This window comes from Lathyrus oleraceus, chromosome 5 (genome assembly GCF_024323335.1).
Source record: "Lathyrus oleraceus cultivar Zhongwan6 chromosome 5, CAAS_Psat_ZW6_1.0, whole genome shotgun sequence".
Taxonomy (NCBI): Eukaryota; Viridiplantae; Streptophyta; class Magnoliopsida; order Fabales; family Fabaceae; genus Lathyrus; species Lathyrus oleraceus.
The window spans coordinates 416916759-416930758 of record NC_066583.1 but is presented as its reverse complement, the minus strand read 5'-3'; the positions used below and the strand labels follow the sequence as shown (position 1 = coordinate 416930758).

Here is a 14000-nt window from a genome sequence, read left to right as displayed (position 1 = left end):
TTGGTTGATTTCGAGAATATGAAAAGAAATGGGATATACCTCACTGAAGAACTCAGAAACCAAGGGTGGTAAAACTACTTTCAAAGACTCTATAGACCCATATATACATATCTGGTCAAGGAATTCTGGCGTTTTGCAGATTCAGACGACCACTTCATTGTGTCCTACGTTCTGGGGGTGAAGATCTTCATCACCGAGAAATCAATTGCTACCCTTCTGAACATGGAGAAGACGTATTTATAACATTAACCCTAGGGAAAAATACATGTCCCAGGAAATTGCCACAACCATCTTCAAGCAGAACGCTGAGGGTAATTTGTCCAAGAATAAAGAACTTCACCAGAACCTAAGAGTCTGGATGAAGATCATTTTGGGGAATATTCATCACCGCCCAGCGTCCAACTCTTTAGACTATATCAACACTGACCAGAAGTGTATCCTCTACTGCATCAACAAAGGGCTCAAGTTGAATCTACAACTTTTCTATTCAAGTACCTGAGGGACTCTATCAGAGACACCAGGAACAACATGAAGCCCAAAACTTACATCCCTCTGGGAAGGATGATATCTGACATTCTGATAGAGAGCGGCTTGGTGGATCATCTGACTCACCACAATCTGATGGAAGATGTAACAGTTGACACTGGGAGGCCTCTAAAATCAAGAAATCCGAAGAGCATGGGAATAATTGAGAATATTCTAGTCAAGCCTTCATTGGCCACCTCATGGGAAGCCTTGAAAGAACATAGGAAGATACCCAATGGCCTTTACCTCTTCTCAAAGATTGATCCTTCAGAGGTTGTTGCACACTATCTGCAGGATCTGGCCAACCAAGGAGTTGATATCTCAGATTTCTCTATGGACTGGCTACCTGAGCATCCACCCAATTTTATGAAGAGACAATGGGAGCCTTCTGAGAAGTCGAAGAAGGCTAAGAGAGCAAAGTTGGGGGGACCTTTTGTATCAAGACCTCATGTCCCTCTGGTCTCCTCCTCCGCATCTCCAAGTAAGAGTCTGCCTCCTAACTCTCCGTCTTTTCAGTTAAGGCAACTTGCTTCTTCCCTTCCTCAAACCTCACCCATTTACACATAATCTGAACCCTCACCCTCCACCACCAAACCCTCTGAAACACCTACGTCTGACCCACCATCACCCCCTTCAAAAATTTAACCTCACCACCAGAACCCTACCCATATCTGAAGCTGAAATGTTTAACGAACCCATTTCACCACCTTCCTCAACACCCTCATCCCCACCTTACTACACCATCTCCTTTGACTCTGAGCCATCTGACCCTCAATCTCCCACTCTAGCTCAGCTTCAGACTCGTGCCCTTTCCACCCACAACCAACCTGAACCAGAAACAAACATTCCATTACCCCCTGAACAACCACTAACACCTCAATCTGAACCTCACAATGAAACTCCCTCTGAAAACCCCATCACCCATAACTGTGAACCTCCCATTGAAACCACCCCTTCACCACCAGCACCTACATCTCCTATCCCTGAACCAGAACCTACCTTTCCCACCCTGGAAGAAGAAATAACCTTATTTGCTGAGTCTTCAGTGGAGAAGATCAGTTCATTATCTGAAAACTCTGGTATCAGTGATGATCCCTCTGCAGTGAGGATTCACTAGAATAGAGTGATCAGATGGATGACCTCTGAGGCTTTCAAGCTGAAAGGCCTCTCTGAACAGGTCCAAAACGACTTCATCAGAGAAGCTGGAGAGAGGCTGCAGGCACGTCTGGCTAGAGAGGCAGAAGAGAAGGCTCGTTAGGAAGAAGAGCAAAGCGCAAGAGAAGCTGCATAGAAGGATGCTGCTGAAGCTGCTCCTGTTGCTGCTGAAGCTGAAGCAAAAGCAAAAGCTAATGCTGAACAAGTAGCACACATAGCTGCAAAAGAAGCTGCTAAGGCAAAAAATGATGCTCTGACTCAGGGGGAGCAATCTCATTCGAATTTCACTCCTCTTGTCTTGAAGACTCTGGAAGAGCTACAAAAGGAGCAGCAGATAGTGAGAGCAATATTGGACCAACAGGACTCCGTCAACAACAACATTCAGAACCTGCTGACCCATTTGCTCACGAGGATGCCTCCTCCTCCGAACCCTTAGGCACTTACGATTTGTTTGTTTTTTTCCTCACTTGCTTATCTTCTATGTATTCTCTAGGTGTTTTTCTATCTGCTCTTAATAGCTCACCATCTTATCTATAATTCTCTTTCTCATATGTGAATCATATTTTGACTTCTCTATTTTTGTGCTAAGTCTTTTTGAGTCTGACAAAAAGGGGGAGAATAAAAACAGCTATGATGAAATAATATCGAAGCCTCCTGCTGCACTGTGCACATTTAAAATCTCTTATGAAAATTCTAAGATATGTAGAAAACATCTAAGGTAAAAATTGGCTGCTATGCAAGGAGATTTGGTAAGAACATCTAAAAATTTATTTTGATCTATCTCAGTGGGAGTCGTCACTCATCTGACTCTGAGATAATTCTATAAATCCTTGTTGAAGTATCACTGTTTCATCATCTCTCTGAGGTTTTTGTCATCATAAAAAAGGGGGAGATTGTAAGAACAAGATTCTGTGTCTACAATTCATCTCTAAGGTTTTGATGATAACAAAGGATGAAACAAATTGGTACCCTAACATAATTTATCTAAGTGTGCAAGACTCTAATTGAAAAAGGGTCAAATAGACATATATTTGATATACACATAAGTCCAGAATGACCACTTAGAAGATTATTCAAGCAGAGGTTCTGACTCTGAACAAAAGAAAGCGCACCAAGTTCTACGTAGAGAGAAGAATCAAACGCTCTGAATCTGAACAGTTCACTCTAGGATCTAATGACTTTTTACTCTGAAGAAATCATTATCAGAAAGACATCAAGAACCTCTGAAGACAATCAACTTTCAACAACTACCTGAAAATACACACGTTGAACAGAAACATTTGAGCTCTGCGTACTCTGACTCAGAACGATCACCAAGTCTTAGCTGCGAAGTCTTCTGCTTTTGGCAAGAATCTATTTTTGGAAGAGAATTAACATGCTCCAAAATTTCTATGGAAAGGATAAATATAATTAATGACCTTAAAAGTCCATCATTTCCAAGATTTCCCCATCCAACGGTCTCTTCATCAAATATCTATATAAAGGATGGATCATCTTCATAACAAGATAACGAAGCACACGAGAATACTGCAAAAAAATCACAAATCTCTCTTATTCTTGATCATTCTCTTTCATACGATTTGTTGCTCTAAGAGTGAAATATTTTTATTCTCATATTGTGTAACTTCTGCTTACCTAGAAGCACTAAGCACATAACTGTAATTTTTTATTACTTGCTGAACATTCCTCAAGTGACTTATGAAGTATATAAACTTGAGAGGGCTAAGAGATCTTTATATCCTTATACACTCTTTGTTGTAATCTTTCAAGATTAGTGGATTAAGTCCTTATTAAAGGCGAAATCACCTTGGCTGGGTGGACTGGAGTAGCTTTGAATTTCAAGCGAACAAGGATAAACTTCTGTGTTGATAGCATTATTTTTCGCGTGTGTTTCATTTTCAAAAGTTTTTATTATATGTGGAAACAATTCAACCCCCCTTTCTTGTTTTTCTCTACCATCAGGATACACTATACCAGTACATGCAATTGTTTATTGGAAAACACCTAGATCCTCCTCAACGAAGCAATACATCAAGATTGGAGGAAAATTAAATTGGTTCAAGGTTATTATGGAAATACAGAAGAACATAGACATTATAATAAAAAAAATATAAAAGTGCAAATTGTTCATATAATCAAGAACACAAATGCTACACACCTCGAGGCACAAATTAATCAACTGGTCAAGTTCCGTCCTAATCAACAAAGCAATACCAACACTCCAACTAAATCAAATGAACAAAACAAAATGAGTTAAATGACAATGATGAAAAAAAGGAATAAGTTGTTGTTGAATTAAAAAGGGAAGAAACTGGGGAAGAAGTCAAAGAAAAATAGTTGGATGGAGATTTTATCAAAAAGGATAAAACAAAAAGTTCATGGAACAGAGGAGGAAAATTTGAATAATCCATATTTTCAAAATCTGCGTGGAACATTAACTCCAACTAACCGTATTCAAGGTTTTCAGACACTCTCACAATAATGCCGATGAGAACACCATTCTATGAAGCCTTGAAACAATTTCCTTCCTATCTAAAGTTCATAAAATAAAATAGGAAGAAGAAAATAAGTTATATTAGAGAACTTAACAAAAGCATCATGTTAATAACGTTAAACAAACACTTGTTGGGAGGCAACCCAACTTTTTAGCTTTAGATTTTCTTTTATGGAAATAGTATTTCCATGAAATAGGTAAAAAGAACAAGTTTTGAGATTTTACAGGACTTTCAATATGCGAGATCCTCTACTCGCTAAGCAAAAACTTAAGTGGAATTTCATTTTATGAGTTTACACAAGTTTTCCCAACAAAATGTTATTGTCCCTAAGCAAAAATTTCAGGTCCCCAATTTCATATGATGGTAGTCTGAGAATAGGCCAAACTTTTCCGGAGGGGATGAATGTTGTGACTAAGACTCGCCAAAACATGTGACATTTACTTTGCTATTTGTTTCAACTTTTTTTATATGAAAATTACTTAGTTAAAATCAAGATTATACAGAAATAGCAGGTAATCAGACAACAAGTTGGGCCACTACCCATTTTTATCTTAAGTTGGTTGCCAGCGGATGAATCAATTTAGTTGAAAAGTAAAATGCATATGAATCACAAAGGCTACATTAATGACAAAAGTTAGTAAGAATGACATGATACAAAGTTTTTCTTTTAAATGTTTCATTCATGGATCATAAGATAAAAGTTAGTAACCATTAACTAATCGCTAACAAAATTTTTGATTTTACTACTGTCGAGTGAAAAAATTTCAATGGAAGTCAAGGATCATAAGAACCTAACTAGGTGCGTTGTATTCAACCTTATATTATACATAAATAATGATAGTGGACACAAATACTAATTATGTAGGTTTTGCATCATTCTTGCTATTATTAGATATATTTAAAGTTATGGATATGATCAAGGCATTATTTGTTATTGAGTAAAAAACTACTTGACCAAAAATCCTATTGATGACACTCTGTCATCATGTAATTTTTATAAGCATTTGCACGTGTTTTTAATCATTTTCAGGAGATTTTAGTTCAGTTAGATTAAGAAATAGAAAGTAAATGAAGAAGTGAAAGACTTAGGCAAAAAGGTGACAAAAAAGAGAGTTATGAAGAAAACGAGCATTTTCCCCTATAAAATTTGTGCCCACGTCGTGGTGGGATATGCACCACATTGTGACGTGATGAAAAGTTATCATGGCACGACGTAACCCATTTTCTGTCACGCTTTTACAACTATAAGAAAGGGAAACAAGGAGGAAAAAGGGTTTGACGTTTTCGATACATATTTTTGAGGGCAAAGCAAGTTTTGGAGCTTTAGAGCAAAGGTTTTCATCACTAGAAACCAAATTCTAACTAGGGATTCATGCATTTATTTATTTCTTCATTTATGATTAATTTTAATATGTGTAGATAAATTTCTATTAAATAGGGCGTGTTAGATCAACCTATATGAACCTATCAGATCATATGCTTATGTATTATACTATTGACACTTTTGATTAATTCAATGTCATTATTCAGTTAATTTCATGTTCATTATTTTATATGTATTGACAAATTCATATATCAAACATAGAAGTATATCGATTACTGGCCACAACTATACAAATATAATCTAAATTAACAGTTCGACTTAATAATTGATTAGGGATAAGAAATTATAAGCTGTGACTTAAGTTTAACGTACCAAATATTGCTTGTTTTAAATATCCAACTCAAATAAGGGATTAGGTTGTAGTGTAGAATAATGAGTTATACACCAATGGATTGGGTATAAGAGCTAAGTTAATATGTCATCATTGTTGAGAAATTAACATAGATAAAATATACACCAACATCGATAGTGACATATAGGGGATTTGAAGCAAGTCCTAACCGTCTTTAATCTAATTAATTTTCCAACAAGTTTTTATTTACGCAATTTTTCTTTCAAACCAAATTTTGAAAACCCCAAATTTTACTTTTAATAGCACCTTAATAGTCTTGTTTAGATAAAACAATACTTATGGATATGATTTTTTTTATTACTTCGATAATATTAATCACACTTGCTAAAAGTCTATCATCTACCTTGTGATGATGTGATCCTTTTACAAACCTTTTGAGCATAAAACGTGAATTTTTTGTTCTTTCAATGTTACAACCCTTAGCCTATTTTAAAATAAGAACAATGTATGGATCTATGTGCTTGCATGTATGAGGACTGCAATAACTTGTTTACTTGGTTTTGATGTTGAAAAGGCTCTAAGGAGGAGTCTACTTCAATCTTGTTTTTCAAGGATATGATTGTTTAAGTGATGATGCTTAATGTATTTGTCTAAGTGATGGTGTTTGACAAGTTATTTATTAAGTGATGATGCTTAGTATGTTACTTTAGTGATGGTGTTTGATCGATATGAAGCCTGAGTATCATTGTTGTACTTGGAGATTAATTTACTTGTGCCTATGTGTGAAAATAACATCTTATGTCAAGCATTTTTTTGTTAAATTCAGCAAAGATCTCCGATCAAGTAGTTTGCTTGGTGATGGAGTTTATTATGAAGACTTATCTCAAGCCTCATCAAAATAAGATTTAAAGTGTATTAAGATATCCTCTTGAAGATTAAGTCATCTATTTGAAGTCAACATTATATTCAAATAACATTCAAGTTTTACAATATCTGCATCACTCAGACAGACAGACAAATATTATCTGACGAGCGAGATTTCATACTTTTCTCTAAGACTTCAAGACTTTTGCTAGATAGTTTCTGATTGTAGAGACACTTGATCTTGAGTCCTTTTGTTGATGAGTCATAAGATACTTTCTTTGGTTATACTATCATCATTGAGGGTGAAAGTTTCCATGGATTTTCGTCATCAAAACTTCAAATGTGGAACTTCATAACCTGCAAGCACATGGATCTACAAACCTATTTAATTATCTAGTGTTATAATTTCTCTTTATTTAACTCTTTTATTTTTCAGTATTTTTTATTTCCTTCGATTTTCCGCTACATATTTACTCAAAATCCTTTAAAACTATTATTTTATAAATGACTTTGTTTTAAACCAAAGTTTTTTAAACCTCCACAATTCACTCCTTATTATGCATGGGCATGTCCAACACAATATTACAACCTTTTTTAAGGATATGAAAGCACTAAAAATGCAAGGGTATTTCGAACAATAAAGTTGGGGAGAAAGGAAAATTATGAAAAATCAAGTAGTAGACAGTGAAAAAAAAATGCATTGATAAAAGAAGAAGAAAAATAACAAGAAAAGAAATTCAATGTCAAGCATATAAAAGAAAGCCTCCAAAAAGAAAGTATTGTTAAGTGAAAAAAGAAAGAAAATATACTTTTTCGAAAAACAAAATAATATAACAAAAAGATTTTGCTCTCTTATCTGTAGGCTTTTTGAATCCATAAAAAGTTCAATATTTTTTTCTCCAACCACATTACAACCAAGAGAAAAATCTCAGCGATCCATTACTGATGATGTATCTTATGATAATTCTTAGATGAAATGCAATCTTTTTTCTATAACTTATGCATTCTCCAACAACAACCGAAACACTAACCTTTTGAAGAGATAATCAGTGAGAATATGATTCTAATAATTAGTTGAATGTTGATCTAGACATGTTTTAAAATCTTACTTTGGTAAAAAAAAATTAATCCTCATGCTACGGTTTGATGATAATTATAATGTTGATACGAACTTGCATTATAAAGAAAATAATGTCATAAAATGACACTTTTTTGAAATTTCATGATCAAGTTTTCTAACTTCTTTTCAAATATGCATTTTGATTTTTTTTCCTAAACCATTTGAATGGATTTTGTTTGAGGACAAATAAAAGGATAATATGGGGACGATTGATAAGTGCCAAAAAAATCCTACTACAAAATATAACTTTCGTAACATGTTATTAACTCAAGTATTTAATCAATAGAAGTAATAAGTGATATTTAGGCGTATGTATTTTTTTATTAAAAGACTTTCCACTACGGTCCTTAATAACAAGCATGGTGAAAATTAGGAATATGTCACTTTTAACAATTCGTTTTTTATTTTTCTACTTATTTTTAAGCCACTTTTCACCACAGTTGAAATTTCAACCGTGGTGAAAAGTGATGTTTGGTCATCAGTTCGAATCCAAACACTAACATTTTTTTTACTTATTTTTAAGCCACTTTTCACTGTAGCTGGAATATCAACCGTGGTAAAAAGTGATGCCTTCTTGTTTTTTAGGGTTAATACCATTTTATCCTCATACCATATAGGCGAGTTCTGGTTTACACTTGTGTAATTTTTTTTGTTGCAAAACCAACCTTGCCATATAAAGATTCTATTTGTTTAAGCGTCATGATAAATGACATTTTTTTTAAAGTGACAGATGGTGAAACTTATGCCACCTTAGTAAATTGTGTTTATAAAATTACAATAGAAGTTATATTCTACTCCTTCCCATTTTTCCCCTAAGTGGAAACACCGTTGAAGAGCTTCAAGGAATAGTCTAAGCCATCGTTCAACCAACTCCATTGATAAGTTCAGGGAAAAACATGAAACAAGGTACGCAATCGTTCAATCTACTCCGTTTTCGTATTTTCTTTTGTTATGTTGAGAATACCACCCTGATTATGAAATAACTTTTGATACAAATAATGGGTAAGTTCACTGTTATTGTTCATCATAGATATGAGTTTGTTAGAGAGGATAGAATGTTTTATAGAGGTGGGGTTCAAATGCACTTGTATGATCTAGATAGCGAAAAATGGGGTATCTATGACGTGTTGAAACTGGTACTTGATCGGGGATACAAAAGAAACGAGTTTAGGGTTTGAAGCAAACTTAAAGGTATAGATGAATGATATTTTGAAGTTAACAAGGATGATTGTGCTTTGGATGTTGCTAGTTTTGTTGTTGGTGAGAACACATAAGGTCATTTATACATCGAGCATAATGTGAATGACATCCAATTCAAGGTTGTTGAGCCTCAATGCATTGAAATGAGTGCAAGAATTGAATCAAGTGATGAAGAAAGTGATAATGAAGCAACGAGGGTTATGTTTGATGATATAGAGGATGAAAGGAGCATTTTCAATGGATGATGGTTTTGAAGTTGTAGGGTGCATTCGTGACCATCAAGCTATGGATAAACTCAATGTCAATGAAAAGTCAGAGTTGTCATCGCACTTTATTTGTTTCCAAAGGAAAAGGGGGAAAAGTACGAACAAAATCCAAAGATAATAAGTTTTCAAATCAAAACTAATAAAATGTTAGAGATTACAGGAAAGGGGGTTGGTTACACAAAGGGAAGGTATTAGCACCCAAAGTGTCATAGGTACTCCTAGGGAGCCCTTTTTTGTGTGCATGTGTTTTTAGTTGAAAAGATGTTTGATAAAAATAGAATGGGGGATGAGAAAAGAATTTATTTATTATATTTTTGTGTTTGACAAGACCTTCGGTCTTATGCCTACGTACCAACATAAAAATGAGGGATCAAAACCCCGCAATTCATGGTAAAAATTTCAAAGAGATTTGTGGACTGATTTTAACAAAAGTTTAAAAGAAAAGGGCACAATATGGCCAAATACTTAAATGAGGTTGTTGGTTATTTTTGTCTTTTTGAAAGTTAAGTCAATATGATTAGGTTTATTTACATGTTTGATTAAGAAAAAGTTTTGAAAATAAATGGCATAAGACCAAAGTTTCTACTCATTTAAAACATGTCTAAGTTGAAAACACAAACAAAGAAAGTTGTTTTTTAAAAGGAGGAAGAGATTTTGAAATTTAAGAAAGAAAGGAGCAGATGAAGGGACTGCCCTAGACAAAAAATATGAAAAGTTAAGGGTTGAAAAGATCTGACAAATGGGAAGCAATCCACAAGACAAGAATGTCAGATAAAAACCCATTTCCTTTGGACTATTGAGCAAGCAACAAGCATAACCAACATCCAAGCAAATAATATGAAGACTAAGGCATCAAATATAGATATCCATAACATCCAAACAAGTATTCCAATAGCAAGTCGTCTTCAAATGTCTTCAAATGTATCAGATGAAATATTCCTTGTGGCAAACTCATAAAAACAATCATCAGACAACAATATAAAACTTAAGCACAGAGACAAAGTAACAGATGAACCAAGGTTTGCATTAGATGAAAGCCATAGTCAAGGATAGCTCTGTCTCAAATAATGGCATTGGCCAAGTCCTTCAAAGCATAGGGATGTTGTCTACTTCTAAGTCCAAGAGTTCATATCAAGTTAAGGGCAAAGGTCCAACAGTCCACCAACATATTTTTTAGGGTTTTTTGTTGTTATTAGGTATTTTAAGGTCCTAAGATCTTAAACATAACAAAATCACAAGCACACACTATATACAATCACAAAAAAAATGGCTCAAGTGAGCAAAGTGAAAAGGACTGAAACATAAACATCTTGCATGAAATGTAAATGGCAATGAATGATAAATGTGCTAAAATTTAAATTGTATTAACACTCAACCATTCATTCATAAGTATGAAAACATTAACCAATACATCATTTGTGAGAAGGGCTCCAACTTGGATAAATCAACAAGTATGCTACTAGCTCTCACTAATGGAAAAAAGGTCAAGTCTTCACATAATGCCATGAAGAATGGGAGACTTACAATCTCACTTACAAGAATGTTATGCCTTTTGGAACAAATTTAGCTTTATGTTAAGAAATCATAATTGGACTTATGTAGAAGTCACATCTATCTGAGGACAGGCAATAAAAATATTGGAGCTAATGCATGTTAGAGAGATGGTACAAAGAACCAAGCTCCTAAAACATGCCACACACAAACAAAAATGGGAGGGATCAATCTCAATCAGGCTCATGTTGATTCATCTTACACAAGGTCATTGATGAATCAATTAGCATTTGATTTGTAGAGAAATCATTGGTCAATGATGGATTTGGGAAGAAGAGGGATAAAGATGAAGAGGGGAAGGGAAACAGAAACCCAAATTGATCATATGAGGAACTTCGTCTTCTCAATACTATCCATTCATTTTTAGGGATGAAATGTACACTTCATCGACCCCTTAAATCTGACAGTATTGATCAAATAGAAGTTCAAATCAACCATGATCAAGGTCAAATAGAAGATGAAACATCACAAGGTCAATCAAATGGCTCAAAAATATTTTTAAACTTTTAAACAATTAAAAATGAAATAAAATACATTTTAAAAAGTACCAAACCTCAAATCCCTTCAAATCATCAAAATAAATGGCCAAGGGATTTATCATAGGTCAAACAAGGTCAAAGGACCTTAGACAAAATATTTGAGAATTTTTAGAAAGTCAAAAGTATTTACAAATATTTAAAAACAAGTCAAAAATCATTTAATTCACAAAAAATATCAAAATTAATCCAAAAAATCATTTTAATTCAAAATATGGAAGAGGAAAATATTTAAAGATTTCGTGCAAGTCCCACATTTTTTGGATAAAAAATGAAATTTATATGAATTAAACAAAATAAGAGTGTTTAAAATTAAATCAGAAAATTAAAATAAAAAGGAAAAAACATGGGCCATCAGATCTCCCAAATTAATTGAGCTGACCGATATGATGGTCACGCGTGTAGTGTCCATGATACACTTGAGTCAACGCGGATCAGGAGTGGTAATGCAAACCAAAGGCCATTATTAACAAGTTGGAGCAAGATCAGATGGATGAGATGAAGCCAACACATCACCGGAGCTAGGGCTCCGGTCATCTTCTCAGGTGGACCTCACCAGACTGGTGCACCATAAAAGTTTACCAAAATTAAAGATCTATATACTATTTTAAAGGGAAGATGATGGAGAGCAGGAATCTGACCTCTAAATTTCTCAATTCTCACTATAAAGAGAGATATGTGGAATTGAAAATTGAGGTGGAAGAATTGAGTTGCTCCGATTTGACCTCAAAGCAACTCAATCTTGTTGCATATATTGGTAGGAATTCAGACAACCAAATATCAAGTCAAATGATGGAGAATTGAGGGAGAATCGAAGAAGAGAAATTTCTGAAAAATCACCTTCTATTTGCAGCGATGGAGCTCGATCTCTCTTCCAAGTTGCTTTATCTTTCTTCCACCAACTTGTAGGAAGTGAATTGGATGCAAAAAGAGATCGGACCCTTAGAGTTTAAATCCCAAAACAGAAGGGGAATTAAAGCTCGATTTCAAGTGAAATCTTCAAGGTTATCCTATCAATGGAGGGTGGGAAGGTTTCAAATCAAAGTTAGGGCAAAAGGGGTCCTCAATTATAAGCAGAAGGATATGTATTTATAGACTTGCCAATTGATTTTCACACAGTTTCAAATTAGTCCAAAAATATAATTTTGGTTGCATGCTTGCATGGGCGTGCAACAAGTCCCAAAAAATTGTTGTGATCCAATGCCAAATCATGTGCAAAAAGGCCCAAGAAATTGTTTCCAAATGGCGCCATGCATTACACCCATGCGCAAGTCACCCAAAAATAATCCAAATGCCATGATCTTGGACTTTATGGAAAGATAATATGAAGGGTACCAACTTTGATGTTGAAATTGTTTCCATTTGGAGATTGGATCATGATGAATTTTGAGGTGGAAGTTGGAAGATCAAACATAGTTGAAAAATTTCTAAGTTAAAAGTCAAATGATCACTTTTTCCACCTTGAATAATGTTTGCTATGAGCTTCAAATGAAATTGGTTCCTTCTTTGAAGTTGTATCTCTTCCAATCCTAATCAATTTGGTCATAAATTTGACACCATTTGAATCTTTCATGAGGGAGTTATGGATTTTAGAAGTTGAGTAAAATTGCTTATTCAATGATGATGGCCCAAAATGACCTATAATGTTTCCACTTGGTACATGCCCTTGCAAGTAGAATTTGACATTTTTGGAACAAGAAAAATTATAGAATACATCTGTAAATTCATTATGGAACTTTGATGGCCTTTATATCATAAAAATTGAGCAATTTATGGTTCTTGGAAGTTGACATTCTATCTAGGGCACAGACAAAATGGCCTATAATCTTTCACTATAAAAAATGACTTTCCAAGAAAAATTAGATCTTGATGCCAAGATGAAAGTTGTTTGTAATGTCGTAAAGAGTAACCTTTCTCGTATAATCATTTTCATATGACAGAATTTGTAGGATATAGGGTCTAGGGAACCCTTGATTTGACCAGTTGACTTTCTCCGGCCAACCTCTTTCAACCAACATGCAAACTTGAAGTTCTTTTTCTATTTGGGACTCATTAAGGATAATATATGCTTGAGATGATGTATAATGAAGTATACCTTGAGATCTTTGACCAAATGTTGAAGAAACTTGTTAAGGAAGTCACACAAGATACCCAAATGAATTAGGGCTTCCAAGACAAACAAGCTTCAAACTCTTGATGAATTCTTGATCAAAATTACAAATGAAGAACATGGGGATACATATATGATGCATAGAACCATTGTGAACCTTTGATAGCTTGACCTCTTGCATTGAGAGTCTTAAACCCTATATATGAACTTGATAAGGCACATATGGATGCACACACTACCTACTAAAGAAAGGAAACTACAATAGACATATTTTTGGTATTTTGGTTAGTAAACTAAAAAAACAAAGTATGATACAATCAAATGTGCTTGGTGATCTCTCCCAATGCAAACCTAATGAATGATGGGTGAGGAGGATACCAAGGTGTGATCCCAAAGCCAATGAAAATTATGAGATGGCATGAGGGATCTTAGGGTCAAAATTGGGGTCTTACAGCTGCCCCTATTTAAGGATATTTTATCCGAGGATGTGAAGGTTAAAATC

The 14000-nt window shown here is 34.5% G+C and overlaps 1 protein-coding gene across 1 annotated transcript; it reads left to right on the top strand.

Moving 5' to 3' along the window:
* The first annotated feature begins 1207 nt into the window (after positions 1 to 1207).
* On the top strand, positions 1208 to 2116 carry LOC127081101 (uncharacterized). The gene is made up of 2 exons (XM_051021387.1): positions 1208 to 1627; positions 1820 to 2116. The coding sequence occupies exons 1-2, from the start codon at positions 1208 to 1210 to the stop codon at positions 2114 to 2116; spliced, it is 717 nt and encodes a 238-aa protein (XP_050877344.1).
* Positions 2117 to 14000: the final 11884 nt, after the last annotated feature.